We start from the raw sequence: 26,496 nt of genomic DNA, 5'->3' as shown, positions 1-26,496 counted from the left end.
GCTCAAAATCCTTCAAGTTAGGCTTTAGCATTATATGAACCAAGAACTTCCAGATGTTCAAGCTGGGTTTAGAAAAGGCAGAGGAACCAGAGATCAAATTGCCAACTTTCACTGGATCATAGAAAAAGCAAGAGAATTCCAGAAAAATATCTACCTCGGTTTCATTTACTATGCGAAAGCCTTTGAGTGTGTGGATCATAACAAACTGGAAAACTCTTAAAAAGATGGGAATACTAGACCATCTTATCTGTCTCCAGAGAAGCTTGTATGCGGGTCAAGAAGCAACAGTTAGAACCTTGTATGAAACAACTAACTGGTTCAGGATTGAGAAAGGAGTACAACAAGGCTGTTTATTTTCACCCTATTATATAACTTATACACAGAGCACGTCATGTGAAATGCTGGGCTAGATGAGTTACAAGCTGGAAACAAGATTGCTGGGAGAAATATCAGCAACTTCAGATATGCAGATGATACCACTCTAATGGTACCAGCAAAAAGGAACTATAGAGCCTCTTGGTGATAGTGAAGGAGGAGAGTGAAAAAGCCAGCTTAAAACTAAGTATTAAAATACTGAGATGATGGCATATGGTCCCATCACTTCATGGCAAATAAATGGAGAAAAGGTGAAAGCAGCGACAGATTTCTTTTTCTTGGGCTTGAAAATCACTGCAGATGGTGACTGCAACCATGAAATCAGAAGATGATTGCTTCTTGGCCAGAAAGCTGTGACAAACCTAGATGGTGTGTTAAGAAAAGTTAAAGACATCAGTTTGCCAACAAAGGTTCCTATAGTCAGGGCTATGGTTTTTCCAGTAGTCATGTATGGATGTGAGAGTTGAATCATAAAGAAGAATTGATGCCATCAAACTGTGGTATTGGAGAAGAGTCTTGAGAGTCCCTTGGACAGCCAGATCAAATAAGTCAATCTTAAAGGAAATCAAACCTAAATACTCATTGGAAGGATTGATGCTGATGCTGAAGCTCCAGCACTTTGGCGACCTCCTGTGAAGAGCTAACTCATTGGAAAAGACCCTGATGCTAGAAAAGATTGAAGGCAGAAGGAGAAGAGAGTGACAAAGGATGAGATGGTTGGATGGCATCCCTAGTTCAATGGACATGAACTTGGGCAAACTCTAGGAGATGGTGAGGGACAGGGAAGCCTGGCTTGCTGTAGTCCACAGGGTCACCGAGAGTCAGACACTACTTAGCAACTGAATAATAACAGCAAAATAGTCTTAATTGTCCATGAATTAGTAAATTGCTTCCTCTTAAAAGATATGTGAAGTTCATTCTTCCACTTCTTTATAGTTACAGGGTGATTTTCTTGACATTGATCTGCATCTTCTTTTGTGAGAGATTTATTCAATGACAGAATATGACCTGAGGCTGTCTTATGACCCCCTAAAGAAGCTAACAGTATTGCTCTGCCCATGCTAATTTGCACATGTTGTTTTCTCTAAAGGGTTCCTGGAGCTTTATCCATACTTGTTTCATGGTGGAATGGACTTTGAAATTTCTTTTAAGTTCAGAACTGACCAACTGAATGGATTGCTGCTTTTCATTTACAACAAAGATGGACCTGATTTTCTTGCTGTATGTTAATTGATTTATTTAAATTTATTTTAAAATGTTAGATGCAGTTTTAAAATCAACAAACCATGTTTTAACATTATATGTGATTTCAATTTCTTTTCAAATTCATTTTTGTTTTTATTTTTTTCCCCTGTATCATTTTCACTTTTGGAGTCCTATAAAACATTTGTATTTTAAGGTCATGATTTTTTAAATGACCATTATACTTTTAAGATTATAATTTTAACAAAACATCCTAAATATAAGGATTAAGAAAATTTAATTTAATTCCCTTACATATGAAAAATGTTTCTTTATTACCTTTTTATAATGTCAAAATATATGTATATTTGTTTAATATTATACACACATATACATAAAATACAATAGTACAACAAACACTCATGAACTTACCATCAAAGAACTAAAATAGTATCAAATTTTTGCACCCACCTCTAGAGTTTCTCTTGGCCCATTTCCCTAGCTCCCTCTAGAGGTCATATGTAATCATAATTTTGTGTTTATTATCCTTTTGCATTTTTATAGTTTGGACACTGTGAGTGAATGCATAAAAACCCTTGTTTTTGAAATTTTGCAAAAGTGGTATTATACTCTATCCATAGGCAATTGTTTTAGCCCTTGACTTTGTTTCTGAGTTATTCAAGTTATTCATTTTTCATGCCTAAGTAATATGTCTCTTCTACTTTCAGTGAGGTAGTAGTTATTCCACGTTTTTTGCTATGATGAATAAGGCTACTATGAACATTTTTATAGGATGTACTTCAGACACCAGAAGGGTGAACTTTTAGTTGAAGATATTAGTAGAAAGAATATGGGCTTTTGGTGTCAGACAAATGACAGGAAGATAGTTATTTTTCTCTATTCCGCAAAATCCTCCAAAATTTTTCTTCTACATACCTGGCAGAACTAAAACTTTCTCTTTTCCCCAGAATTGTTTTACCTAATTTAGTACCTTTTCTAAGTCTAATCTGCTCATACATGTTCCTGTGCCATTGAATGTGTTAATTATCCTGCTGAAGATTCTCCATGACTCTTACTTCCAAAAACCTTACTTCAACCTTTTCCCAGTTCTTAGGGAACAAAAGGTATATCCTGTCTCTGATGTCATTGAACCCCATTCCAATCTTATTTATAACATTAGCACATGTTTGCCTAAGGGCTTCCCAGGTGGTAAAGAATCTGCCTGCCAATGCAGCAGACAGAAGAGATGCAGGTTCGATCTCTGGTTGGGAATATCCTCTGAAGTAGGAAAAGATAACCTGCTCCAGTATTCTTGCCTGGAAGATTCCATGAACAGAGGATCCTGGCAGGGTACAGTTTATAGAGTCACAAAGAGCTGGACACAGCTGAATGACTGAGCACACACACAGCATGCTGGCCTCTGCTATTAAGACAGTGTAATTCTTGGGAACACTTTCTCATATACTAGCAGAACATATTACCTCATATAATCACAGAACACAATAGGAAAAAGCAATATTTACTGAATGGCGGTTTAAAAAAATGAATGACTACCTGATGTACTTCACAAAGATGATTTTTACATAGAAAAGAAATAATTTTTAAAATGTGTTACTTAATGGACATCCCTAGTGGCTTAGATGGTAAAGAATCTGTCTACAGTGCAGGAGATATGGGTTCAATCCCTGGTTGAGAATATCCTCTAGAGTAGGAAATGGCAATCTGCTCCAGTATTCTTGCCTGGAAGATTCCATGGATAGAGCAACCTGGTGGCTACAGTCCATGGGATCTCAAAGAGTCAGACCTGACTGAGCGACTAACAGACTTCACGTTAATTTGTTTCATTATCATGTTCTCAAATGTTCAAGTATCAAGTCAACTTCTAACAAAATAAGAACATAGTTCAGTTCAGTCGCTCAGTCATGTCTGACTCTTTGCGGGCCCATGAATCGCAGCACGCCAGGCCTCCCTATCCATCACCAACTCCCGGAGTTCACTCAAATTCACGTCTATCGAGTCGGTGATGCCATCCAGCCATCTCATCCTCAGTCGTCCCCTTCTCCTCCTGCCTCAAGTCCCTCCCAGCATCAGAGTCTTTTCCAATGAGTCAACTGTTCGCATGAGGTGGCCAAAGTACTGGAGTTTCAGCTTTAGCATCAGTCCTTCCAAAGAACACCCAGGGCTGATCTCCTTTAGGATGGACTGGTTGGATCTCCTTGCAGTCCAAGGGACTCAAAGGAGTCTTCTCCAACACCACAGTTCAAAAGCATCAATTCTTCTGCACTCAGCCTTCTTCACAGTCCAACTCTCACATCCATACATGACCACTGGAAAAACCATAGCCTTGACTAGATGGACCTTTGTTGGCAAAGTAATGTCTCTGCTTTTCAATATGCTGTCTAGGTTGGTAGATAGCAACTCCTTCCAAGGAGTAAGTGTCTTTTAATTTCATGGCTGCAGTCACCATCTGCACTGATTTTTGGAGCCCCTCCCCCCAAAAAAGAACATAGTAGGGAAAATAATTATTGAGTAACATTTTGAAGAAAAACATACGGAGACATTTCCTTACCATGAAATGTGGGTAAAATATGTTCATATTAGAAAATGGCACCTTAATCTAATGGTATAGATGTAGAAGCAATTATGTTAGTTAGAGATTTAGAATAGAAACACTGAAATATCGAATCAAAATACATCTTACAAATTTGAAATTGAGTTCACTAACCAGTTAAAATAAGCTTAATCAGGCTTGACATTTCATTTTCTTATTGTCTTGTCATATGTCCCCCCTAAATTAAATTGATATATGAAGTAGCATTTTCTCATTTTCTAAAGATTCAAATAAATATAGCGTCAGAGTTTAAATTGTTCTGTTCTCTTCAGTCATTTAGTCACTTATGCTAGGGTTTAGTCTTTTACCTATGTTGCCTCAGAAAGGAAAAAAAAAAAAGGTTTTGCCTATATAATATTGCATTACATCATATCATCATTACTGGGTATAAATGTGTCTGACTCATTACAACATCCTTCATGTCAATTATAAGCTTGCAAAGTGCTTCATTATATGTTGCTCCAGTTCTGCTTAGAATAAAGTGGGACATTTTTATAGAGTACTTTCAGGGAAATTTCTTGCTTTTCTTCAAGAAGTTGACCTTCTGTTCTCTGCCAAACTGCTATTCTGCAGTCTTTTTATATACCTATTTTCTTTTTAATATGAAATACAGATGGAACTGAAGAGTGGAATATTGAGCTTCCGGTTAAATACTAGTCTTACTTTTACACAAGTGGATCTTTGGCCGGGGCTGTCCTACTGTGATGGAAAGTGGAATAAAGTGATCATTAAGAAAAATGATTCCGTCATATCAGCAAGCATGAATGAACTGATGGAGCGCGTGTCAGAGTCCAGAGCCCAGGCCCTGATGGTGAATTCCCCTGTCTATGTGGGAGGAATCCCACAGGAGCTGCAGGACTCCTATAAACACCTGAAGCTGGAACAAGGTAAACTTTATTTGGAAGTACAGCCCTAGTACTACCAGGTCTTGGTGGTTCTGTGTTTCAGGACAGAGCAGTAGAACTGATCTGAAAGCAACATCTATTCATCTATTTTCTGGAAGAATTTTGCACTCTAAAAAAAAAAATCACAAAATACTTCTTCAAATAGTTTTGTATGTTGCCCTTAAGAGTATGTTGTTATATCTATTTATATGTTAAATCATACCTATTTATACAATAAATAATAAATCAATATATTTATTCAAACATCTTTATCAGATATAATTATAATATATATACATGTATATTTGTATGTACATGTATATGTGTATGTGTATATATAGAGAGAGATATCCACACACACGCACACACACACACACACATATATATATATATATATATAGTATGTTTGGGATTCCCTGGTGGCTCAGATGGTAGAGCGTCTGCCTGCAATGCGGGAGACCCAGGTTTGATCCCCAGCTCGAAAAGATCCCCTGGAGAAGGAAATGGCAACCCACTCCAGTACTCTTGCCTAGAAAATTCCATGGATGGGGGAGCTTGGTTGGCTACAGTCCATGGGGTCACAAAGAATCGGACACGACTGAGCGACTTCACTCACTCACTCATAGTGTTTCCTTGTATGTTTTTCTTGGATAAGCATGTGGTTCTGGTTCTTTTAAATGCTGATCATTGTCTATATTTGGAGATTAAAAAAATAGGTTAGTGTGCACAGCCAGGAAAAATGGCCTTAAATACCCTGGGTTTTTTCTGACATCAATGCTATTTGTTTCCATGCATTTCCATGGAGCTCTTATGAAGCAAAGCACATGAAAATGTGAGGTTGCTTTAATTTCTGACATACCTGGGAAAAATATGTATGTCATTTAATATTCATAACCATCAATGAAAGGAAAAAGTACAAGTGTATGATGTATAGCTAAAGGAAACCTTTAACTCATATAAGGAGTTTGAACATAATTGGAGAAATTATTGTTTAAAAAAGACTAACTGTATGTGAGTTCATATTGTGTGACAGGTGTGGTTCTGAAAACCTCGTGTTAGAATAATTGGGTCGGTTCTTCATAGCAAGCCCATGAGACAGGTATTATTACTTGTATCCCCATTTTAAAGATTAGGAAACTAGAGGGCAGAGAAGAAAGTAATTTGCTCAGGGTCGGTGGCTACTAAGCAGATGGCAGGCCTGCCCATCTTGGGCTGCCTGGTGTTAAAGCCCACTTTCATTATTATAGTCAATTGTTCTTTTTCATGGGCACTGGTTGAAGTTACTTCCTCTATGAAGTGGGAAAAGCACAGAAACTTCCAGCTTGTATGCTTCTGTGTAGAAAATGTTTTCAGCATATTTCAAAACCTGTGCACCCTGAATGGTTAAAATTTCCATGAAGCAGTCTTTGCCTATTTGGTAAGTACATAAAGATTTAAATGTCTTTGAATAGAAAATATATGGCAAGCTCTAAGGAGACTTTTAGAAGGGTACTAGTAAGGGAGTTAATGAATATCTGGGGTATAAGACAGTAATGACATTTTCAAGGCACTTAAGATGTAACAGCAGCTAAAAATATTACATTCATATAAGGGCTTCTTTGGGTTTTCAGGTTTCTAAGGTTAGAAAGAGCTTGAAAACTCTTTATAAGAACAAAATTACTTGATTCTATTTATGTCTAGGAAAAATCTTCTGTATACTGAGCATGTTACTGTCAAAGTACACCAAAACCCATTATTATGAATGTCCTAGAAAGCTGGGTAAAATTGGAATTATTAAGATGATAATGATGAAACTTTAAAGCATCAACATAGACCCAAGAGGACTAACTCTATGACTAAGACTGTGATACTGGAAGATATTTTATTTATGGATAATACTAAATTTTTATCATTGCAGTATCATCCATATCAGTGGTCTCAAACCACTGATAAAATATTGAAGTATAGTAGCTAAAACTTTGTAAGAACTCAATAAAATTAGCTATTATTATTATTCAAGATCCACTGGAATTGCCCAGAAAAGGTTTTTTTTTTTTTTTTTGAATGCAGAGTTTAAATGGTATTTAAATGGCTTTGTCTCCTAAGATTCTGACTCAGATGCTTTGAATAGTACTGATTTATATAAGTAGCAGCATGTTTTACACAGTGATCAGGAGAACATTCACAATATAAAGGTGCTGCATGCATGTAGTAAATTGCAACTAAAACTAATCCTATTCACTTACTGTATTTTTTTTCAGTCCACTATCATAAAAATTGTTCTATGTTTTTTCACTGGGCTTTCCTGCTGGTTCGGTGGTAAAGAATCCACCTGCAATGCGGGAGACCCAAGTTTGATCCCTGGATCAGGAAGATCCCCTGGAGAAGGGAATGGCAACTCACTCCAGTATTCTTGCCTGGTAAATGCCATGGACAAATAGCCTGGTGGGCTACAGTCCATGGGGTCACAAAGAGTCAGACAGGACTTAGCAGCTAAAGGACAACAGCAACATGCTTCTCCATTAACACCTTTTCCAAAGGCTCTATTTTTGTGGTCCTACTAGAGCTGTTTTTTAAAATATCCATTATTGTCACAATCTTCCTTTAAATCAAAGGCAGATTAATTTTCCTCTATGTTCTGGAGACACTGGGCAACATAATGTGCTGAAGATATACCACCTTAGACCATGGGCACTTGGGTTGGGAGTAAGCGGACCATGGCATGTGGTCTCCCAGGTTATGGTCTGTCCATAGCTCTGAGCAGAGAGGTTAAGAGTGGGCCCAAGTGCCCCCGGGTTGGACTCCTCCCCCAGAGGGCTACTGTGTCTCTCAGGTTTGTCAACCCAGAGTTCTAGACCACCTTTGAGTTATTCAGAGACCTGGGAGGAGGATAGGTGTAGAGAGTCACTTTCAGTTTTCATAAAGGCAGGGAAAAAAAGATGAGGAGGCATCACTAGTCTTCCCACAGACGGCCCCTCTCCCCTCTTTTTATCCTCGCATCCCATTCATATTTCAGAGATCACTAGGGAGTATTTCCAGCGGGAGGGTTTCTGATGGTGCAGAGTTGGAAGAATGGTACAGACTTTGACAAAACCCTCTGACTACCCTAAGGATAGCACAGCAAGGACCCTGCAATATAGCCTAGGTAGCTGTACCCCTAAGGCCTGAGGGCAGAGTCCCACTTTCTAAGCAGAATTACTACATAGAAGCATCACTCTACTCTCTGTACCTTTTTGCCTCCAGAGTGAAGGAAGCCTATGACTGTGGCCTTTTTCAAATTTAAAATTGTGTCTTGCGTATTAACGTTTAAGATATTTCTTTAAGTTTTTTTTTTTTAACAGTTTTAATTGTAGTTGAATATATCTAACATCAGGGCTTCTTTAGTGGCTCAGAGGTTAAAGTGTCTGCCTGCAATGCGGGAGACCTGGGTTTGATCCCTGGGTTGGGAAGATCCCCTGGAGAAGGAAATGGCAATCCACTCCAGTATTCTTGCCTGGAGAATCCCATGGACTGAGGAGCCTGGTGGGCTACAGTCCACAGGGTCGCAAAGAGTCGGACACGACTGAGTGACTTCACTTTCACTTTATATCTAACATTACTTTGCTGACAAAGGTCTGTATAGTTAAGGGGTTTTCCAGTAGTTGTGTATGGATGTCAGACCGTAAAGAAGGCTGAATGCCTAAGAATGGATACTTTTGAACTGTGGTGTTGGAGAAGACTCTTGAGAGTCCCTTGGACTACAAGGAGGTCAAACCAGTCAATCCTAAAGAAAATGAATCCTGAGTATTCATTGAAGGGACTGATGCTAAATCTGAAATTCTAATACTTTGGCCACCTGATGTGAAGAACTGACTCATTAGAGAAGACCCTGATGCTTGGAAAGATTGAAGGCAGGAGGAGAAGGGGACAGAGGATGAGATGGTTGGATGGCATCACCAGCTCAATAGACATGAGTTTGAGCAAGCTCCAGGGGATGGTGAAAAACAGGGAAGCCTGGCATGCTGCAGTCCATGGGGTCGCAAAGAGTTGGACACAGCTGAGTGACTGAACAACAACAAATACTAACATACAATTGGGGCTTGCCAGGTGACTCAAAGAATCCACTACTAATATAGGAGATGTAGGTTTGATCCCTGGGTTGGGAAGATCTCCTGCAGAAGGAAATGGCAACCCAGTATTCTTTCCTGGAAAATTCCATGGGCAGAGGAGTCTTGTGGGCTACAGTCCATGGGGTCATAAAGAATCGGACATGACTTAGCAACTCAACAACAGTAACACCTAACATACCATTTACCATCTTAATCACTTTTAAGTGCCCAGCTCAGGCATTTAGTACATTCATGTTTTTGAGCAACCATCAACACCATCCATCTCTAGCAGTCTTTTCATTCTGTGAAACTGAAATTCTGAACCCCTTGAACAATAAAGCGACATTCCTTATAAGGGTGCATTAATGTTTGCCGAAGCTGTCTTTGAATTGTTCATCCTTTTATTGGCAGGGAAACTGGAGGACAAGAGAAGTTAGGTGACTCAGCTCTGTGCCATCAGAAAATTACTACTTGTAAAGAAATTAGAATTCTTAGCTTCTGAATTTTCAAGGAGATGCTTTTATATTGAGCTTCATTGCTTTCAACTCAATTTACCCAACTTACTGAGTATCTACTGTGTGTTGAAGATAGACTAGCAGTATTGATCAGTCAGGCCTAAAGGAATGTGAATAATAGCAAAGGCATTTAAAAGGAAATAGGCTGCAACTTAATGTGTTAGCAGAAAGAATAACACACCATATAAATGCTGAAGAGAACAATATGGTCATTGTTAGAATTAACTTACTTTACTGTTCAGCATTGCATTGTATTTTATTTCCATTTCTTGCTGGTGGGCTCTAATCTTGAAAAGAACTAATTATCTGTTTGGGGCCATTCAGACTTGACAGTGTTTTGTTCACGAAAGAGAGATTATGTGTTCCAGCAATCTCAAACTCAGTCTGTTTGTCCCTTTTTGACAATTGTGTGCAGTTTTGTGAGTGGAGTGCTGCCAAACCTCACGGAACTGATCTCTGTATATACAAAATAGCAAGTCATTCAAAGCTCCAGCTGCTCCCAGGTGACGTGATGCCCCATGGTTCTGTAAAAAGAGAGCAGTCAGTACACACTTCAAACCCATCTCCTCCACCTTCTCTACTAAACTTCCCAGAACTGAATGCAGCGTGGCTATTCTAAAGTCAACTGAGTAAACTACACTTCCCAAGATGCTTCTTGTGTTGCTATTGCCAAAGTTGAATTTGGTTCCTGTCCTGAGACCATGAACCTGAAACTGGTAATCATTTTGCACAGTCAAGATTATGAAACTCAGTGAAAATGGTGGAGCGCAGTGACAGCTCCCAAGTGTCCTGAATTAACTGGGGCTTTGTTCTATGACTATGAAACGTTGTTATGGAATTCATTGCAATGACTCATGATTTTAGTGTATTTTGAAACTGCATTCTTTCTCCTTGTTGTTCAATCGATAAGTCATGTCTAACTCTTTGCGACCCCATGGATTGCAGGCCATCAGGCTTCCTTGTTCTTCACTGTCTCCAGGAGTTGGCTCAAACTCATGTCCATTGAGTTGGTGATCTTATCCAACCATCTCCTACGGTTCTGCATTAGATCCTCATGCTCCATGCTCAGTCGTGTCCAACTCTTTTTGTCCCTGTGGACTGTAGCCTGCCAGGCTCCTCTGTCCATGCGTTTTCCCAGGCAACAATACTGGAGTGGCTTCTCCAGGGGATCTTTCCAACCCTGGGACCAAAGCTACATCTACCCATGTTTCCTGCATTGCAGGCGGATTCTTTACGACTGAGCAACAGGGGACCTGAGAGTGTATTTTCTTTTTTCTCAGTGAGCTTCTTGAATAATCATGCTCATTTACATATTAGTTTTTGGCAGTTAGACATGGACTTATGCATACAGGTAACTTCATTTTCCAGGACTGAGGAACATGTGAAAACGCTCTCACCATAATGTGTAATTGCCTACACATTATGTAGCACCACTGGACTACATATTATTTCATAGGAATAAACAGAATGCAAAAAAACTGCTCCTAAAAAGATATAATACATACTTTTCAGTTGAATCTAATTCAGTTGAATTACAATTATCAGCTTATATATATTTCAAAATAACGTAAATATAAATATTTCCTGCAACAGCTTAGCCTGGTAAACAGCAGGCATAAAGGAGCAGAAAGGATCTCCCAAAGAAGACTTGAAAGTTTGAAACTTGTGTCTAAACCACCTCCCCAACTTCATCAAAATGTAGTACTACAGAGGGGACAAAAATGATGGCTAATTAAGGACTCAAGCCCTTTGTGTGATACTCATCCCTTACTGTTTGCTAGGTTTCGGTGGTTGCATGAAGGATGTGAAGTTTGCACGGGGGACTGTCATTAACTTGGCATCCGTGTCCAGTGGTGCTGTCAGAGTCAATCTGGATGGATGCTTGTCAACTGACAGTGCTGCTAAGTGCAGGGGAAATGACTCCATCCTGGTGTACCGGGGAGAAGAGCGGACTGCTTATGAGAGCCATCTCCAGCCATTCACAGGTAAAGCAGAGATGCCCTAAATTCAGTGTTCCATGGCTCTTGCTCATCGCCTCTTCCCTCCCTGCCAGCCCACCACTATTCTCCATGAGTCCTATGTTAACTTTCCTCTTCCTTATTTCCATTTAAGAATACCTGTATCGAGTAACAGCCTCACATGAAGGAGGCTCGGTACACAGCGATTGGAGCCGGGGACGCACAACAGGAGCAGGTAAAGAGTGTTTATCTTAAAATTCGTATCACACACAAATGCATATATTGTGCAGGTAAAGAAAAACAAAGCCTCTCACCCGTGCAGCAAGTACCATGTTTGTAATCTTGTGACAGAGCATGCCTTGGTTTGCAGAGTCATCTGTTGTTTGTGAAAATGCTTAGTGGATCAGGACTTGTGATTCTTCAAATATTTCATAAAGATTTGTTCAGGCTGAGTCTTTCCTCTTCAGATGCAGAAGAAAGTAAGTTCAAGTTGTCTTGATAAAGGCCCATATCGACTATAATTCATCTAAGAACTGGAAATCTTTACAAGTTGCTTAGTCCCCGAAAAGCTAAAGTCAGGGTTACCTTTAGGTGAGGATAGGCAGCTTCTGGCCTCTTTGGTGGAGAGCTTATTTGAAACCCACACTGTGGTTGGAAGCAAATGTGTCTTTTATTGGGCGTCTGCAATGGCTCAATTGGAAAATAATCTGCCTGCGATACAGGAGACATAGGGGGTGCAGGTTCGATCCCTGTATCAGGAAGATCCACTGGAGGAGGAAAATGGCAACTCATTTCAGTATTCTTGCCTGGAAAATTCCATGGATGGAGGGGCCAGGTGGGCTACAGCCCATGGGGTCTCCAAAACAGTTGGATATGACTAAGCTTGCATGCATGTGTCTCTTATCACATAATGGCAGATGTTTGCCATGGTGCTTACTGTTAGGGCCTTAGAATGCCTCTTCCAGGATAGAAATTGCTGAATGGTCTAATTTCTTTGAGTTGAATGGAGAAACAACTAGGAAACAGACTGTATTAGATCTAATCTCAGATAACTGATTTATTAGCACTTTGTACCTCTGACAGTGACCACAACATCTTTTCACATAATACCATCACAAAGAGGCATTCATTACGAGAAGTTTTGTGAATCAGTAGCCTTCTACCATTTTAGAGAAAATATTTGTCAGAAAGACAAATACATTTCCATATGATTGACACTCTTGAAGAGTTGTCCTTAGCAAGTCGTGATTTGTTTAAAGACATGTTTGTTTGTTTTACCAAGTACCCTCTCATGTTTATGATCAATAACAGGTTACTTGGAGAAGGCAATGGCACCCCACTCCAGTACTCTTGCCTGGAAAATCCCATGGACGGAGGAGTCTGGTAGGCTGCAGTCCATGGGGTCGCTAAGAGCTGGACACGACTGAGCGACTTCACTTTGACTTTTCACTTTCATGCATTGGAGAAGGAAATGGCAACCCACTCCAGTGTTCTTGCCTAGAGAATCCCAGGGATGGGGGAGCCTGGTGGGCTGCCGTCTATGGGGTTGCACAGAGTCAGACACGACTGAAGTGACTTAGCAACATAGCAACAACAACAGGTTACTAGTGCAGACATCCTTTGAGGAATCTTTTTAATCTAAAAGATAATTAAATACTGAGATGGGATACTGATAAGAATTTTTGGAGTTTGCTGCCTATAGAGTTTCCAGAAGAAACTTGACACTTTTCCAGGATGAGTTAAATCATCATCTATTTATAGGCGAGACAATGAACTGAATGATCCCTTAAATCCTTTTCAATTTTAGATCTTGGAAAAAGCTCTAATGTAAAATGTTCATTTGTGACTGGCATGTTCTCTGCCCCTGTTTCACATTTCTCTACTTTATTAATAAATATAAAGCCTGCTTTCAGTCTAATTCAGCAACCTAAATTGGTGTCCATAAAGTGCATGGCTTACATAGCCCCGATTTTGAGTACCACGAGGAAAGTATGCAAATAGAGCTCTGAATTTATAGCAGTTACCTGACCACAAAATCTTATGCCATAAATTCATATTTACAATCTGACCACAACACTGAGCAGCTACATGCTCCCAAGGGTTGGAGAATAATTGCACTATTTAATTATTTTTGAGTCAGTTTTGCTCTGTCCCTTATGAGAACACCATCTGTTAGACAGGACTGTACTTTGCCCTGTACCGCATTTCAGAACTAATAAAATCAGCATCACTCCCATTGTCCCATCACTTGGAACTTGATTGTGTGGCCTGTGCATTTCCTAAAGTTGCTTATGGTGGTTCACCTGCACAGACAGTGGTTCTCCACCTCTGTGCTCCCCCTCACTCCTTATGTTCATGATGCTTCCCTTGAGGCTGTCCTGTTTTATTGGCCTGAAGAGTAAAGTCAGAGGAGGAAGCTATTTGATGGGGAGAGACCAGGGTGATCCTCCATCGACAGCGCTCAGGAGTCCAGGAGCAGTCAGAGCCCCTCTGTCATCCATCATCCTGCCACGGAGTTCCTCGGGCTTTTTCTCAGCATCCTCAGTGCAGTCAGCTGTGATGAAGTTGTTACTGATCAGAACCAGAGAAATATCTAATAAATAGTTAAAGGTTATGGATTTTTAAAAGTAGAGGATTCAACTTATAAGTGAGGTTTTGTAGTTTCTATAAACTTTTCATTTTATGTTACTTTGTGATGCTCTGAAGAAAACATCTCTGAAAATGATCTTGTAGAATCTCAAGGGCATCAACTTCTCTATCTGCCCCTTCCTCTGAGTGCAGGTAGGAATGTATCCTGTATATCCCAGCTGGTAGAACTTTACTTCTTTAAAAATTAATTGGAAAAACAATTGAATTTACAAATGGGATCAGACCTTCAAGTACAATACGATCACATTTGTGATATTTTTTGGCTAATACATTGACGATATAAAAGTGTCAAACCACTATGTATAATAACAGTCTAATTATCTTGCTTCAAAGGGGTACATCATTATATTGTTTGAACTTGTTATCTGCCTACCATCCACCTCCTTCTTTATGAGTGATGTTTAAAACATGTTGGATACATTAAATGTTTGTGGAAAACCTGGTCTAGACTTGAAAGAACGTGATGTCGATGGAGTTTTGATGGTTTTGAAATATCGCTTAAACTGAATGGCTCAAGATGTGCAGTCATATTAAATCAATGCTGAAAAGTTACAACTCTAATAAATTGTATTTATGCTAATGGTTGAGTCTGATTTACTGCAGCCATTAAAAGTGAAGAATAGGAGCAATAGTCTTTTCAGAACTGCCATTCTGCCTATTTTCTCTTTATCCTTTCACAGCTCCACAAAGTGTGCCAACTCCCTCAGGAGTCCGCAGCATAAATGGCTATAGCATCGAGGTGACCTGGGATGAACCTGTTGTGGCTAGAGGTGTAATTGAGAGGTATATCCTGAGAGCCTACAGTGAGGATGCTCCCGGTCCACCCCACATGCCTTCTGCCAGCTCTGAGCTTGTCGATACCAACACCTTCACAGGTAAAGTGGGTTCCTCAAGGGAGTAGATCTTATTAATTTTCTTTCTGTTTTGACTTTGAATACAAACATCCGTCAAGCCTTTTGCCCTAGTATATGAAAAATTCTCAAATTTTTGCCTGGTTACAAACAACAAGAATCATCTAATTATACGGACACCTCTATCCATGAAGGATGAAAAATAATTCTATAAATGTTTATGGGCTTTCATGGATAGTTTCATTATGAGGCTGGTACTTTCTCCATCCCCAAAAGGTTAGGTCACGAGTGGCTTTCACCCTTAATGAGATTCTTATACCTAGGATGCTTATACGCCCTTAAAATGTGAAACTTTTCAAGATCTTATGTATACATAGAGTGCCAGTGACCTATTTACCATGCAAAAGTTTACTCGTTGGGACTAGCCCAAGTTCACAGTACCATTATTTGTTGTAAAATTGTTTATTAAACCTAATTATGTCAAGGTAGAGGAGGTTAGAGCACCAGCAGTTTGACTGGCAAATCAGTGAATCAATTTCTCACGGTACACCATGGATAGTGTGCACACAGGCGGGAGTGAAATACACACACAAGCAACACACAAGGTCCCATGCTCAAATTTCTGCTTGTGTCATAAGATAGCAGTTTTCAGCCTCATGAAATGTTAAGGCCCATTGAAATGGAAAGCCAGATTTAAGCCTTTGACCCCCCCAAAAATAAAATGCATCAAAAAAATTTAATAGAAAAAATAATTTTCCTCTGTCAGAGATACTTTTAAGAACTTGACAAATTAGATGGATTTTCAAAGTGGCCTTAATTGTTTTTCTAACACATCAGTCATCTCTATTAATCTTTACTTCCTTGTTTTAGATACCTTAGAATCTACAGCCCAAATATACAACCAGTTAAAAAAAATTTGTTTATCTTTCATTTCCTTTGTCCTCTATTTTACCCATCTAATAAAAACCCAATCTGATTGGGCCTCTGCGCAGGCTGCACACTGCAGCTGAGTGGGCTAGAAGAAGTCTCAGTTCCCATTTTCTGTTGGACACTCAGTAATGACACCAATCCTACTGTGTTTCTATAATAAGCTCCTTCTCCTATTCTCCTCGTTAAATATTTTATATTTTTCCAAACTATCTAGGTGTTAACCTGCCTTCTTTATCCCACTCAGCAGATAGCCTTATATATGAAATTTTCTTGGACACCAAAAAAGCAAAAATCTATCATAAAGAATTTCTGTCACTCTCTTCCTATGAAATATATACATTAATTGCATTTTTCTGAACAATAGCACTGTTATTACAGGATTAGTGAATTAATGGATGTTAAAACATTTAAAAACATCTTTGGCATATAATATTATTTTCATTTTTTTTTCACATTTCTCTCCATTTCCCTCCTGTTTTTAGAGAGCTTCCCTTATGCTATTAAAAATATAATCTTCAAAAGTCCTATGGACCCCAACTTTTCCTGCTTTTTCAGAGCTATTACTGGTGGTCTCTCTTCCTCTTACTTATATTTTAACCTCTGTCTCCTGGAGTCATTTACCAAGTGTGGTCCTAGGACTTGGATCAACAGCCTCCCCTGAGACCTTCTTATTCATGCAAATTCTCCAGCTCACCCCCACCTGCTGAAGCAGCAGCTGTGAAGCAGAGCTCAGCAGTCCCGTTTTACCAAGCCCTCCTCTAGTGATGCTGGTGATGCCAAAGTTAGAGCCACTGCCCGTTTGGGTTCTGCCCAGGATCATTCAAACACATCTATCAACACCCATTGGTAAACACAAACAAACCCAAACCCATGATAAAAATCTTTCTTTTATCTAAAGTCCCTTCCAGCTACCACTGTCTCTATCCTCTTCCTAAGGCATCTGTGATGTCCCCATTTCTTCACTAGGTCTGGCTTCTGCTTACTTGCCTTGTTGAGGACGCCAAAAGCTTCCATTTTAAATATCCACAGAACACTACAATCCTGGTCTCCTCTGCTTGATAGCATTCTGCACTGTGGATTTCTTACCATCTCTTGAAATATTTCATCGTTTTTATTATTGTTCTGCTTCTGGGTCCCCTTTTCTCAGTGTCTTTGCCCACTCCCTCAGAAGCTCAACTCTGCCTTTTGAAAGACCTCAGGGTTTAGATCTGGGACCTTTTCTCTCTCTTTTTAAATTTTTTTCCACAGTCTTGCTCCAGGAAACTCATAGATTCACAAAGCATCCAATACCCTACAGACACTATTGACTCCTAAATGCACATCCTACCCAGACTTCCAAATGTGTGTATCCAGCAGGCATTTGAAAAAATTGACATTTCCAGTAGATGTCTCATTATTTCTAAATTTACCATCTCCAAAACTGAATTTCTGTTCCTCATCCATTCTCAATATCAATAAATGACATCTCCAGCCCCCCAGTTAATGAAGCTTGAGACTTTTCGAGATGTTTACATCCTGTTCATACATCATATATCCATGTTTATTGATTCCATTTTCTAAACTAGGTGTTAAACTCATCTATATCTCCCTTTATCTACTGTCCAAGACAAACCATTCCAATATCTTACCTGGACAACTAGAGTAACTCTCCTTTCTCGTGACACCTCCACCCCACAACCGCCGTGATTCCATCCCACCAAGCGACCAGACATCATGGTTCTCTCTTTAAAATTCTGCAGCTGCTTTTCACTGCCTGTCTCCCAATCTCATTTTGTCTCAGTCTCCTCTTATTTTCTGGATTTCCAAATTTTGCTGTTATAAGTAATAGGATTTTTAAAAGTCTGCATACAAATCTTTGGAGGAATGACCGGCATTGATGGTAGGTTAAATCCCTTGAAATGGAACAGCTAGATCAAAGTTTCTAAAAGCAGTATTCAGTCTTGGACTCTGAGGTCAAGCAGTGTATGTGTTAGTCACTCAGTCATGTCCAACTCTTTGTAACTCTATGGACTGTAGCTTGCCAGGCTCCTCTGTCCATGGAATTCTCTAGGCAAGAATAATACTGGAGTGCATTGCCATTCCCTTCTCCAGGTATCTTCCCAAACCAGGATTTGAACCCAGGTCTACTGCACTGCAGAAAGGTTTCTTTAGCATCTGAGCCACCTGGGAAGCTGGCTCAAGCAGACATTGATACAAATCTCTACTGCTTACCCTCCCTGTAACATTGGGGAATTTGTGTATTCTCCCGGGTCTCTTTATGGTGTCTTAACCTATGAAGTTAAGTTATGCTTCCCTGGTGGCTCAGAGGTTAAAGCGTCTGCCTGCAATGCAGGAGACCTGGGTTCAATCCCTGGGTTGGGAAGATCCCCTGGAGAAGGAAATGGCAACCCACTCAAGTATTCTTGCCTGGAGAATCCCATGGACGGAGGAGCCTGGAGGGCTACAGACCACAGGGTCGCAAAAAGTTGGACATGACTGAGCGACTTCACTTCAACCTATGAAGTGGGAGAATAATATTAACCTCAGAAGAATATTAAATGTACTAAGTGATATGATATTTCAGCTCTCTTTTCAGCTGTGTAGACTTAGACGCATTAATTAACATGTCTGTGCTTTGAATTCCCTGTGGGTAATGAAATAGCTGCCCACCTCACAGGACAGCTGTGAGGATTAAGGGAGTCCATGTGTATGTAAAGCATACAGGGCAGCCCTTGACACACTGTCACACTGTAAAATGTTAGCTATCAGAAGTTTTTAAAGCATCTAGCCCAATGCTTAACATACGGTAATTTCTTAACAAAGATTTAGTTATATTTTTAGGTTGTCAAATATGTGCCAAAAAGACTATATAAATCATACTCCCACCAGCAAGCAGAATGCAAGATTGTATATTTCACTTTATATCCTAGTTGACAAGTTCTACAGTTAAACTGTAAATTAAAAAAAATATGTCAGAGTATTATTTTGGCTTACTTTATTCCTGGAGACATTAAGCATTTTCATGTTTACTGACAATATATACTTCTTTTATGACATATCTATCATGTTTCATTATCAGTTTTTCTATTGGAGGATTCACATTTTTCTCATTGATTATAAGTATCTCTTTATATATGAAGAACATTGTACTTAAGTTTGGCTTATGTGTTGCAACACTGCAATTTCCTATTTTTCTTTAATTTTGATTTACATTTTTCTATGCAGATTTTAAAGCACATTTTCTGTAGTTGATATAATATCTTTAAAAATTTTTTGTTAGTTTTCTATGGGTAATTTGGAAAAAATGTCCATATTCTCCATTCAGGGTATACTAATATTTGCTTATTAGATATATCATATTGATAATATGGGCTTCCCTGGTGGCTCAGAGGATAAAGCGTCTGCCTGCAATGCAGGAGACCCAGGTTCGATCCCTGGATTGGGAAGATCCCCTGGAGAAGGAAATGGCAACCCACTCCAGTATTCCTGCCTGAAGAATCCCATGGACAGAGGAGCCTGAGTGGGCTACAGTCCACAGGGTCACAAAGAGTCGGACACGACTGAGTGACTTCACTTCGCTTCACTTCATATTGATAATATACACACACACACACACACACACACATATATATATAATGCATATCTTCTGAATTAGCAATTCTAAATTTGAGGTAAGATCAAATCAGAAACAGGGCAGAGAGTGCTCTCAAATTACACAAGATTCTGAAAGGTAATCCTACCTCCAAGATTGAAAACCAGTAAAATAAACTGCTGAATGTTACTGTAGGGCATTTCAAGCATGTGAATGGTATATATAGGGAGGAAAATTAGAGAACCTCTGACCACTTGTTATTTATTTATTTATATATTTTCAATCTGTGAAAAACTAAGGAAAAAAAAATCTCAATTATTGCAGTTTTGTCAGTTTCTTCAGTTTGTCAGTTGTGTTACTTTGGAAGCTTGCTTTTTGTTTGTATTTTTCTTTTCCTTATTACATTTACATTTGCCACTTTTACAGTTACATTGTTTGAAGTATATCTGTGTAAACAGAATCTAGTTTGATTTACCTTTATAGTCAACTTAAAACTCTCTGTATTTTAGTAGGGGAGTGTAATTCATATTTATTTTTGTAATTTATACAATTGCTCTTATTTCTCCTACCCTATTTTATGGGGTAAAATAACTTCAATACTTTTAGTTAATTAATTTTTCTGCTATTCGTTTATTTCTCTTCTTCTATGAATTCTATAACTTTTTTCCTCTCAAGGAGTCCTAAATATGTATCTGTTCCTTACAAAGAAGTGAACAGATAAGGACATATGTAAGAGGTATCTTAAAGGTTATGGAGAACTCTGGTACTGCAAGATGGACTTTTATTGGGAAGAATCGGACTATTAAGGGAGAGGAGTATAAATTGAGAGGCACCAAAGCCAGGCTGAATTAGTATCAATATCAGGTTTTATAGCAAAAGAAAAAAAAAGCAACTAGAGAGTGAGAAAGAAGGGATGAGAAAGTAGAGAGCCAGAAATAATGGATTTGGTGAAGATATTAGGAGTGTAGAGATTGGTTGATGGCAGCTGTTTTGTCAATTGATTAAGAGAACAAGGACCAAGGGAAAGTAAAACAAAGCAGTTCATGAGTAGCTTTGTTATTGATCTTGAAAGTAATCTTTTAGCATTTCTCAGGTGACTCTTGTTAAGATTTTAAAGTTAAATTTTTGGTTATTATAGTGGTATTTTTTGAATGGAACCATCAAATAAATCCTGAATCCGTAAACCAATTTAGCTGTATTGGTTCAAAAAGGGTCCTTAACCAATTAAGTTATAATAAAATGTGTTGGTTTCTTTTCACAATTTTTTTTTTCTGTTATATAGCAAACTCTCTTTCTTCAAATTTGAGTCTCTCTTTGGCTTGGAAAGTTTGCTGTTGAGACATAGGAGTTTTCAATATTATACATTTCTTGCCAGTTTACCTTCCTCGTTTTAGAAGTCTAGAACACAGTTATCGAGTCAAATCAAAGTGAAAGTCGATGTGTTACTTGGTCAGTGTTTTCTGATTCTTTGTGACCCCTTAGACTGTAGCTCACCAGGCTCCTCTGTCCATGGACTTCTCCAAGCAAAAATTACTGGAGTGGGTTGCCGTTTCCTTCTCGAAGGGATCTTCCTGACCCAGGGATTGTACCACAGGCAGATTCTTTACCCTCTGAGTCACCAAGGAAGTCCCAGGGTCAAATTAATCTGAGCTCAAATCCCAGTAATGTCATTTAGTATGGTATCAGGCAAATTTGAAATTGTATTGCTATATTGGAATGTCCTCATCTATAAATTCAAGATGAAAACCTTCTTTATGTTATAAAATTGCTGCAAAGATTTAAAAATGAATTAACTCCTAGAATATTTTGCTTGTAGATAGGCACATAATAAATGTTCAATGAATTAATTATTATCTTTATACTGTTCTGTCTCTGGATCTGGGTTATTACTTCATAATTTTTTCATTTTTCATTTTTTTATTTTGACACTGTTAATTCTTCTCTTTGAATCTTCTGAGATGATTTTTAAAACTCTTCTACTTCAGTCTTTTATTTGATTTGAATTTCTTTCTCACCTAGCTCACTTTGATTTCTGCCTATTTCTCAGTATTAACAGGTTTAATCTGTGTTGTTTATCATTTACCTTCAGTCTCTTGTTAATGGATTCCAAGTTCTTTCGGATCTTAATAGCATGAAACTGGTGATTTTTAAGTTTTACAAGCTTCCTGAATTAAATTCTCCCCTGAGCATGGTAATCTTCTGTAATTTGAGTGCTATAGTCTCTTGTTCTTTTTGAGTTACAGACTTTTTCTGCCATAATCAGTAAAATGCACTTCCATAGTTCATTTGCCGTATCCCTGACTTTTATCTTCAATGTGAGTGTTTGATCAGGAAAATCAAATCATTTTCATGTCATTTTACTGGGCAACTAGTTGTTAATACAAACCTTCTCTGGGATTAGGACAGGGTCAATTAAGGTAAATTTGCATTTGCCCCACAGCAATTTTTAAAAGTCAACTCTTTTCCTCTCGGTCTCAGGTGAAGGAGGAGAGCTGAGAACTTGTGGGCATTTTGTACTCAGCTCAGGATAAGGTTTGCCCTGAGTTCTTTTTCAAGTTGTCCATTTGTCTTCACCTACTGTCTTTTTGTACTTCAAAACCTGTGGTCATTTCATTGGTATTTTCATTCCAATCCCAAAGAAGGACAATGCCAAAGAATGTTCAAACTACCACATGATTACACTCATTTCACGTGCTAGCAAAGTCATACTCAAAATCCTTCAAGCTAGGCTTCAACAGTACATGAACCGAGACTTTACAGATGTTCAAGCTGGATTTAAAAAAGGCAGAGGAACCAGAGATCAAATTTCCAACATCCATTGGATCATACAAAAAGCAGGAGAATTCCAGAAAAACATCTACTTCAGTTTCATTGACTACATGAAAGCCTTTGACTGTGTGGATCACGACAAACTGTGGAAAATTCTTAAGGAGATGGGAATACCAGACCACTTCACCTGCCTCCTGAGAAACCTGTATGCAGGTCAAGAATCAAGAGTTAGAACTGGACATGGAACAACGGACTGGTTCCAAATTGGGAAAGGAGTATATCAAGGCTGTATATTGTCACCCTGCTTATTTAAATTTTATGTACAGTACATCATGCGAAATGCTGGACAGGATGATGCACGAGCTGGAATCAAGATTGCCAGAGAAATATCATTAACCTTGGATATGCAGATGATACCGCCCTTATGGCATAAAGTGAAGAGAAGCTAGAGACTCTTGATGAAGATGAAAGAGGAGAGTGAAAAGTTGGCTTAAAACTCAACATTCAAAAAACTAAGGTCATAGCATTCGGTCCCATCAACTCAATGCAAATACATAGGGAAACAATGGAAACAGTGAGAGATTTTATTTTCTTGGGCTCCAAAATCACTGTGGATGGTGATTGCAGCCATGAAATTAAAAGACCCTTGCTCCTTGGAAGAAAAGCTGTGACAAACCTAGACAGCATATTAAAAAGCATAGACTTTACTTTGCCAACAAAGGTCCATCTAGTCAAAGCTGTGTTTTTTCCAGTAGTCATGTATGGATGTGAGAGTTGGACCGTAAAGAAGGCTGGGCACTGAAGAACTGATGCTTTTGAACTTTGGTGTTGGAGAAGACTCTCTAGAGTCCCTTGGATTGCAAGGAGATCAAACCAGCCAATCCTAAAGGAAATCAACCCTGAATATTCATTGGAAGGACTGATGCTGAAGCTCCAATACTTTGGCCACCTGATGCAAAGAAGTGACTCATTTGAATGGACCCTAATGCCAGGAAAGATTGAAAGCAGGAAGAGAAGGGTATGACAGAGGATGAGATGGTTGGATAGCATCACCAATTCAATGGACATGAGTCTGAGCAAACTGCCGGAGATGGTGAAGGACAGGGAACCCTCTCACGCTGCAGTCCATGGGGTTGCAAAGAGTTGGACATGACTGAGTGACTGAACAACAAAATGAGGTGACTGAACAACAAAACCAAGGGTACACACTGATCCCACTGGCTGGCCTTAAAAACACAGATGCCTGTGTCTCACCTGGAAGAATCTGATTACTTGGTTTCGAATATAGCCTGGACATTGGTATTTTTAAAGTGTCAGTAGGTAATTCTGTTGTACAGCCAGCGCTGGAAACACTGTTCAAAGTGTTTGACACCAGTGATCAAGTCTCAGTTTTAACCAGAAATTTTTATGAGGACTTCCACATCCCAACAGCAACTTGCAAATATAGGATGAAAAAAGAGAAATGCATGAATAAAAATGATGAACCATTAAAAGAAAGTAATAAAATTAGCAAAGGAAAATCACAGGAAAACAAAAATTAAATGATTCTTGGAGAGAAATAGGAAATTATGGTCAGAGTAACAAAATGTGGAAGGCAAAAGAAAAAAAAAAGAATATTAACTAAGACAGCTGAAAGAATAGAAGCATGAGACAGGATATTTACCATTCATGAGTTTGGCTACCAGAGGATTAAATGAGATAAATCCCAATAGTGTGGAGGGTCCAAGGGTTAACAGCCCCACTCAGGTGCAAATGGGCCCCTTTGGGCCACAGAGTCTAGATTCTGTGCCCTCCAAAGGCCAGGGTTCAGAGCACGGAGTTCTTGAAAGTTCATTTTCTCAGCTGGAGCCTCAGGGTAGAAAGCCCTGCAGTTATCAGTCCAGTGCATCTTTAGACTAGTTGCAAAGGGCTCCAATTAGCTCTGCGTAGCTCTTGCTGATTTTTCCCTCCAGCCCTGTTAACACTGAAGCTACTTCCCAGAGAGACAGTCCTGGCATTTCCTTTCAAACCCAGGACTGCTCAGAAAGACCCTTCCCAATCTAATTTGAAATTCTGTCAAGAAGGAGTAGATTCAAGAATCTGCACATATACCATTTTTTTCTTTATTTCCTTAAGATGTTTAAATGTAAACTTCATTGTTGTCATAATTAGCACAGCACCTGGCACAGTGCTAGGAAAATAATTGATACACAGAAGATATTTTCTCAGTTTTATTGTTGTATTACATTGAGCTAAACTCTAAAAGAGTTGAATTCCTTCTTTAGATAATAATCAAATTTATTATTTACTATAGTATAGCTGATAAGCCAATAATAATAATCTTTCAGATGACTTAAATAAATCTATATTACAAAGGAAAAAAAAAAGAAAGACTTTTTAATTTATAATGCAGTTGATAATATCACTCTTGCTCTGAAAACTGGTTTGGTCCTCATATACAGTAGATATTAGTCTTGTACCTGAAAAAAAAGTGGTTTCCATATTGTAAAATCTCTCATTTTTCTGTCTCTTCCACAGCTAGTAGTAACAATTAGTGAGTCTCAACTCTATTGATCATAGGGTGTTACTGGATTGCTTATGAAATACAGATACTTGGCTCCATGCACAGGATTCTGTGTATTTGGGCTAGGATTGAGAAATCTGCCTTTCACCAAGTGTTATAGTTGGTCCTCTTGCAGAGGTTTATGAACCACACATTAAAAAACGACTGGAGTGAGAGGAAGAGCAGGTGAGATGGGATCACTTTCACCTGCTGGGCTTGAATTTGTCCCTGCTTTGTTTGTCTTTGCCACTTCTTCCAACTACATGTGGGCAGAACGATGCTTGGGCAGGTGAATAAATAGAAGTAGTGTAAGTAGGGCCTCTGACCCTTAAGGGCAGTGCTTCTGAAAGTTAAAGGAAGTGAGAATTATTTAGAATCTTGGTAAGCTCCAGATTTTGATTCAGTAGGTCTGAGACTGTGGTGAGAGATACTACATTTCTAACAATCCCAACTCTCTCATCCCCCAGCCACGATGCCCATTAGAAAGGGAGCGAGTTCACTTTTTATATTCTAAATGCCAAATTCCGTTAGGGCTAAAGAAGAAAGGGACAAGGGCAATTCAACTTGTGAAACAGAATTGTAATCTTGTAGTGAAGTCTCATCTGTGTATTTCAATTACACACATTTAACCACATACCTTGGAAGTGGGGAAAGCATGAAAAAGAGTAAAAAAACTTTAAAAACAATCTTACAGGCCAAAGATGCTATCCAATCCTGAAACTGTTAATACCTGTCAGAGGAAAACTTTATGTGAATAGTTCTAGGGTTTCCCAACTATTGACTGAAAGGGAAACTCTGTGCTGGGGTGCCTACAGAAAGAATGAACTAAGAGCCATAGAGAATCACCGATTCATGAGAAGTTAGAGGCATACACAAAATCAGATGCACTGTGCTTTATGGGCCAAGGGCTTCCCAGGTGCCTCCAGTGGCAAAAAACCCCCCTGCCAACGCAGGAGATGTAGGAGACACATGTTTGATTCCTGGGTCAAGAAGATCCTCTGGAGGAAGGCATGGTGACCCACTCCAGTATTCTTGCCTGGAGAATCCCATGGACAGAGGAGCCTGGCGGGCTATAGCCCATGGGATTGCGAAGAGCTGGACCTGACTAAAACAACTTAGCATGCAAGGAGTTGTCAAAGGGACTTTAAATTATGAGTAATGTTGCCTTCTGTCCAACTTTGGAACTTAACCCCAACCATTAGTCCATCCATAAGTTAAGATGCTGCTCTTTATGCATATGTTTATGCAAATATACATGTATATATTATATATAAAATTATCATACCTGAGGAGCCCACAGAGAAATAACTGTAATAAAAACTTCAATGCCATGCAATTTTTTTTATTCAACTGAGAAACCTTACCTCACATTTGTTAAAACTGCATATGACTGCTCTTTGTTCATCCACTCTATTTTTTCATTAGACATTGAGCTCCCAGAAGACAAGTATCTTGTTTTATATTTAAGTCTTGTTTAGTAACTTCCTGAAAGCAAACAATCTATGGATTTTTATTGAAGGAATGACAGAATAGATAAACAAATGCAGGGTTTTGTTTCTAACCCTGTAGTTAACATAATGTTACAATTGTTT

At 38.9% G+C, this 26,496-nt stretch overlaps 1 protein-coding gene across 1 annotated transcript in view; it reads left to right on the top strand.

Moving 5' to 3' along the window:
- The window catches only part of USH2A (usherin), a 930,103-nt gene that overhangs the window by 402,491 nt on the left and 501,116 nt on the right, over positions 1–26,496 (top strand). The window contains exons 25-29 of the mRNA XM_068986285.1: positions 1,466–1,596; positions 4,782–5,055; positions 11,416–11,619; positions 11,747–11,827; positions 14,922–15,116. Of these exons, the coding sequence (XP_068842386.1) occupies positions 1,466–1,596; positions 4,782–5,055; positions 11,416–11,619; positions 11,747–11,827; positions 14,922–15,116 (885 nt within the window). The remainder of the gene's footprint in view (positions 1–1,465; positions 1,597–4,781; positions 5,056–11,415; positions 11,620–11,746; positions 11,828–14,921; positions 15,117–26,496) is intronic.

Source organism: Capricornis sumatraensis, chromosome 14 (assembly GCF_032405125.1).
Source record: "Capricornis sumatraensis isolate serow.1 chromosome 14, serow.2, whole genome shotgun sequence".
NCBI lineage: Eukaryota > Metazoa > Chordata > Mammalia > Artiodactyla > Bovidae > Capricornis > Capricornis sumatraensis.
The sequence above is the reverse complement of the archived record's forward strand: the minus strand, read 5'-3'. Positions and strand labels throughout refer to the sequence as shown.